Genomic DNA, 5,893 nt, shown 5'->3' with positions numbered 1-5,893 from the left:
ACACCTCTCCGATCCCCCTCGCGCGTGGCCTCTGCAGACGCGATCTGCGCAGAGTAATTGAGCTCGAATGGATCCGATCTCGGTCGGCGGTGCGGTGAATACCACTCCCGCGTGTATGGGATCCGCACCTGCCACCGGATTTCGGTTCTCTCCGTCAGTGATATCGAGAGCAATTTTTTTATTGTGGGACGTGTCAAAATTTCCCAATTTTGAACTTTTAATATATACATGTAGACTCTGGCTGCGAAGATGTGTGAGATTGTTCACATGGGTTTGCGTTATGGATTATGCCTGGGACTTGGGGCACCGTAGATTAAATCGAGCCTGACATTAGTTAATCGGTTGCCATGGTCATACTAGTGCTCGTATAACCAGGAAAACTGAGCAAACAGTAGTGATGTATCTGTAATAATTCCCTATTTCTCTGCTCAAATCCCTGTGTGTTCCAAAACATGTGTGGTGTTACTTTATTAAAGATTGAACTTCTATAAACACATTTGGGGAATTTTGCAGGTTCCATTTCAAGTGCCCCTCGAGGTTAACGTTGTTCTGATTGGTTTCAACGGTGATGGAGGGTATAGATACCCTTTGGATGGGCACAAGCTTGAGCAATTCCTAAAGATGAGCTTTCCACTCCATAGACCCTCTTGTTTCGAGACAGGGGAGCCAATTGATATTGAGCACCATATCATGTATAATGTCATAGCGGTAAGGCTTCATTTACGATGGTCATGTAGATTATTTTTCGCCACCATGTAGGTCTTGTTTTCATCCAGTGATATTACTGAAATTATTGCTTCGTTAGGCTGGACAACCAGAGCTTATTTCGCTTGAGAAGTCATTGAAGGAGGCTATGGTTTCTGCAGGAACTGCGAGAGAGGTAGAAATATGCTATTTCCCTACAAAAGTATCTTTAAACGCTGTTCAGATCTTGATTGACACAAGACATGACACTAACTATTTTGTCCCCCACAGAGTGAATATGGTAGGGAATTCCCTCTCTTTGAGGTAGAAGCAACTGTAGTGGAACCTATATTCGAGAGGCTATACTCATTTATTTTTGATATGGAGCCTGGTCGCTCTGCAACTGAGATGGATAGGCCTGTACCTGTTGCAATATTTGTTGTTAATTTTGATAAGGTACGTACACTTGTATATTGTTCTATATAAAATACTTTTCTAATTCATTTCACACCTGCATGCAAATTATATTATTCGTGTGTAGACTTGTAGTCTTTTGGAAATATTGAGTAAACAGACTAATTCTTCTGGTTGTTTATTTTCCTATTACTATTTGAGGGAAACAGAAGAGAAGAACCCTACTGAAATTATTTTAAAGTTATTATACAAAAGATAATACTCCCTCCGTCCGGAAATACTTGTCGGAGAAATGGATGTATCTAGACGTATTTTAGTTCTAAATACATCCATTTTCATCCATTTCTGCGACAAGTATTTCCGGACGGAGGGAGTACATAAGAAGAGAAAGGAAAAGAAGGTAACCAGTGGGAGTTGCATTCTGAATGTGAATTATACTCACTATCCTTAAAAAACACTCTCACTTTTAACAGATCCAAGCCAAACAATTTCCTCCATCTAAATTTGTTTGATGGTATAATTAAATAATTAATGTGTTTCTTTGTAACTACATATGCTGGTAATCTGCGGTTATCAAAACTTTGAACAGTATTTTAGATAGAGATAGTCATGCTCATGCAACATCCTTAGCCTTCTCTAAAAATTGGAGCATATGCATAGATGAGCCCAAAAGACATTGATAAGAGCCCAACAATCCTTAGTAAACTGGCCAGAGACAAAATATGCATACAATTATTCTTTTAGAATGTAGGGGACCCTGCTGAAATACGAAAGAAACTGCACAGAAGGTATTACAAAGGAAAATAAGTTGATTCAACAAGTGGGAGTTTCATGACTTTCATCCTGAACTATATTCACTTTGCTTAGAAGAACAGTACCCTCACATTTTCATAAGTTCTAACAGATTCAGGTCGAACGATTTATCCATCTCAATTTGTTTGATGGATATTATAAAATATATCGTTTATTTGTAATTATATATGCCAGCAGCCAATGGTTATCAACACCTCGAACAACATTTAAAATAAAGATAGTCATGCTCAGGCAGCATCCTTAGCCTTCTGTAACAATAGGAAACTATGCAAAAGGACTCCCAAAAGACATTGATAAGAGCCCAGCAATCATTAGTGAACTGTCCAGAAAGAAAACATGGGATTCAATGTCCATCCTTGTATCTTATACAATTATACTTAGAGAATAGTAATCAACATTGACAAAGCTCTTCCTTGGCAGGTCAGAATGGATCCTCGGAACAAAGGAGTTGATCTTGACAGTTTAATGTATAGTAAAATTAATGGACTGACAGAACAAGAGCTAAAAAAGCAAGAAGCGGATTACATCTACCGTTACCGGTACAATGGAGGTGGAGCAACTCAAGTTTGGCTGAGTTCTGGAAGGTAATAGTTATTATACTATTTTTTCTTTACGACTTGCAAGAAACCTTGACGGTCAAGAATTTACATTTTTAACTCACTAAATGTGACAACCCTTCAGCCCAGTACATGATTGCAAGAGCGATATGAAGCGTAATCTGGAGAGAAAAACCATACCAATATTCCTATTCTACTTGCTGCTTCATTGCATTGCACTTGTCCTGCCAGATGATTCCTTTTTTGTTTTCACGATCCTTTCTGTTTCGTTATTTATACCATTAGATTCATGTGCTGTCACTTTCTTCCTTAATGTGTACACCTTCCTCCAAGATATAAGGCATATTTTGTCTCTTTAAGACAACGTTTTGACCAACAATTGCTTCGTTAGTATGTGGTTTATGTGACATGAGATTATTGTGACCAGATTTATTTTCAACAATATATATTTATTTATAACTTTCATTCTGCATCACATAAACTACATATTAACTTACTAATCACTGTCAAAGGCTTGTCTTGACGGATTAAAGTGCACCCTATATTTTGAAATGAAGGTAGTAGTAGTACGTTAGTTTTTAATGGCAATGATCTTTCTGCCCCAGCAGTGGGGATTGCAAAAAGTTTTATCCCCTTGTTTTCTGTTTTTGAAAACAACTAAGCTGTAAAAGGCCCTATTGGATCTTTCAGTCAAAAAATAACATCCTACTGAACCTGACATCCGTTTTCCAAAGGGGGTAGTTTGCCCAAAGGGCGAAGGATGTGCTTTGTAGTGGAAATAATGCCAGACCATCTTTACTCAGCATCACTTTTTTTTAATGGAACCTGTAAGGGAGGCCCTGACATTTACTCAGCTTCACTTAAAAAGATAAAGCATATTCACTTTTTTCTTGTTGCTTGGTTGTTAGTAAGCTAGCTATCAGGGCTGCAAATCCTGGCAGGAATCGGCCATTTCCCATCATTTTAGGTGACCCCAACTTGACCTGGTATTTGTAAACTAACTGAAATTTGGATTAACTATATGCTACTTTGGAGGTAAGCATACAGGAGTGATTATTGGATATGAAGGAACACCACTTACGGAATATATACAAAGAGAAAAAAACTGATATAATGACTAGGCCAGGAAATAATTGGTCTCTGATGTACTAGCAGGGTCAAGGGTTAAACAAAAACAGAAGTTTGTACCCTGGTTGCCATGACTCGTTGAATTACATATCATAGATTATTTTATGTGCATAGTTTTTTTCCACCAAGACTTGAGAGTTTCATGCTGTAGTATTAACTGTTACATGGTAGAGCTATTTTCTTTTATCATGCCCTAAAATCGTTTAATAGAAAGAGTGTCATGCTGTACTATTAACTGTTACTCCCTCCGTCCCAGAATATGTGTCGCTGATTTAGTACAGCTTTACTAAATCAGCGACACTTTGGGACAGAGGGAGTACATGTTAGAGCTATTGTCTTATATCATGCCCTAGAATAGTTTATCAGATTGCAGCTAAGTAATGAATCCTCTAAATGACGACTTGCTACTCCTTGCAGATTTGTTGTAATAGATCTGTCAGCAGGCCCTTGTACATATGGGAAAATAGAAAGTGAAGAAGGCAGTGTTAGTTATAGGTCAATGCCGCGGCTGTCAAATATAATCTTCCCAAGAGGACTTGCTGCTCCAAGTGCCAGTTCAACACAAGATATTTTTGTTGGGCAGCTTGCAGGTTTAATTTCAACCACCATTGAGCACGTAATAGCTCCTGATATCAGGTATTACTGAAAATTTCTGTTATTCATAAAACATTATATATGAATCGAACTTCTGCTCCCAGTAATAGCTCATGTTAGTTATAGAAAAAAAATTAGTGATGAATAACTGAAATATCATATATTTTATGTAGGCTAGATAATTGCCCGTGCGTTGCAACAGGGGCATTAGGGTGATTAAGTGCTAAAAATAGAGTTTAGCTACCAATTGAATCAGTACTTATTGACTTAGCAAAAGAAATGATTTTATTTGGTAAACCAGTAAGATGTGGGATATGCGGACAGCTGAGGTGGTTTAAAAAAAACGGTGGGAAAAAGGCAAAACCGGAAGCGGAGGTGGGGTGAGGAGGGAGGACGAAGGAAAATACCGTAAGACAGAACCTTACGTATTTTTTAAGTAGGAGAGATTGACAAAGTTAATAGACAATCATAATACGGACGAGGCGATTCGATGCCCAGGCTCAGCTGCACCCGTGATGAACAGAAAATACAAAAAAAAGTTACTAGAAAAATTCAAAACATTCTGATTTTTTTTCATGGAAGATAATTTGGTGTGTGAGGTGCGCTCCAAATTTCAGATCATTTGGACAACTGAGTAGCTCTTGGCAAAAAAAAAACAATTTTGGGGTCTGTGAAAAAGTTTACTGTTCATGTATTGTTCTGACCCAATTTGCCAATTTGTCTTCTTTGCTGAGAGCTACTCATATGTCCAAATGATCTGAAATTTTGGAGTGCACCTCACGCACCAAATTATCTACCATGCAAAAAAAACCTGATTTTTTGACTTTTTGTATTTTTTGTGAATTTTCTCTTCACCGGGTGCAGATGAGCCTGGGCTCAGAAATGGATATTCGATCACAATAACTATTTTTTTGTCTGAAGTATTTCACGTTCTCTCCAAAAAAATAATTCAGTTGTCTCTCTAGATCTCAAAAAAAGTTCTCTCTCAAATAACTTCACTTCTCAGCATATTCACAGAGAAGTAAACGTCTTATAATTGTTTATAGAGGGAGTATTTAGTAAAGCAGAAGTTACATTCAGGAATCGGGAACAAGTTAAATCACGTCAGTACCTGAGTACGGTCTTCTGTGTCTTCAGTTCCTTGCGCACATCTTGCCCACTTGGAGCCTGTAGCATAAACTAGGTTACCTTGTTTTCATTTCTGCATTTTATCACGCATCCTTGCAAAAGAGATGTTCATTTGGTTTGTTTTGTCATCTCTAGGCGTGAAAGCCCAGTTTCACAAACTCAGTTTGCTATTGTTGTGCTGTGCTTTGCATATTTGTAGTGGTGCTGTGAAGTAAGAATCTGTCAAAGGTAGGCTACTACTTTGATTGGTAAATCACATTAAAATTAGATAAAAGCATGTGATCCAATGGCGGCCTTCTTAAATTTGATCTCATAGATTCTTTGAACATATGATAAAGCGGCTCAATCAAATGAAATCATAATCCACCCAATGCCAAATGGAACCTTATTCCAATACGAGCTAAGTTTGTATGGAGTATTGGAGATTCGAAAATCATTCAAAACTAAACTGTTTATAGTTGAAACGGCAAAACTATGGCACACAATCAATTGACACCAGCTGTACTCCATAGTTCATGTACAGCTGGTTAATCCGTTCTTCTGATTCGTATACTTAGCTTAGGATTTCATTTTTT

At 37.8% G+C, this 5,893-nt stretch overlaps 1 protein-coding gene across 1 annotated transcript in view; it reads left to right on the top strand.

Moving 5' to 3' along the window:
• Positions 1 to 5,893, top strand: part of LOC119285497 — a 12,379-nt gene that overhangs the window by 897 nt on the left and 5,589 nt on the right. Inside the window, exons 2-6 of the mRNA XM_037564786.1 lie at positions 514 to 708; positions 806 to 880; positions 976 to 1,140; positions 2,332 to 2,495; positions 4,014 to 4,232. Of these exons, the coding sequence (XP_037420683.1) occupies positions 514 to 708; positions 806 to 880; positions 976 to 1,140; positions 2,332 to 2,495; positions 4,014 to 4,232 (818 nt within the window). The remainder of the gene's footprint in view (positions 1 to 513; positions 709 to 805; positions 881 to 975; positions 1,141 to 2,331; positions 2,496 to 4,013; positions 4,233 to 5,893) is intronic.

The sequence above is a fragment of the Triticum dicoccoides genome, chromosome 4A (genome assembly GCF_002162155.2).
Source record: "Triticum dicoccoides isolate Atlit2015 ecotype Zavitan chromosome 4A, WEW_v2.0, whole genome shotgun sequence".
Classification (NCBI taxonomy): Eukaryota; Viridiplantae; Streptophyta; class Magnoliopsida; order Poales; family Poaceae; genus Triticum; species Triticum dicoccoides.
The sequence above is the reverse complement of the archived record's forward strand: the minus strand, read 5'-3'. Positions and strand labels throughout refer to the sequence as shown.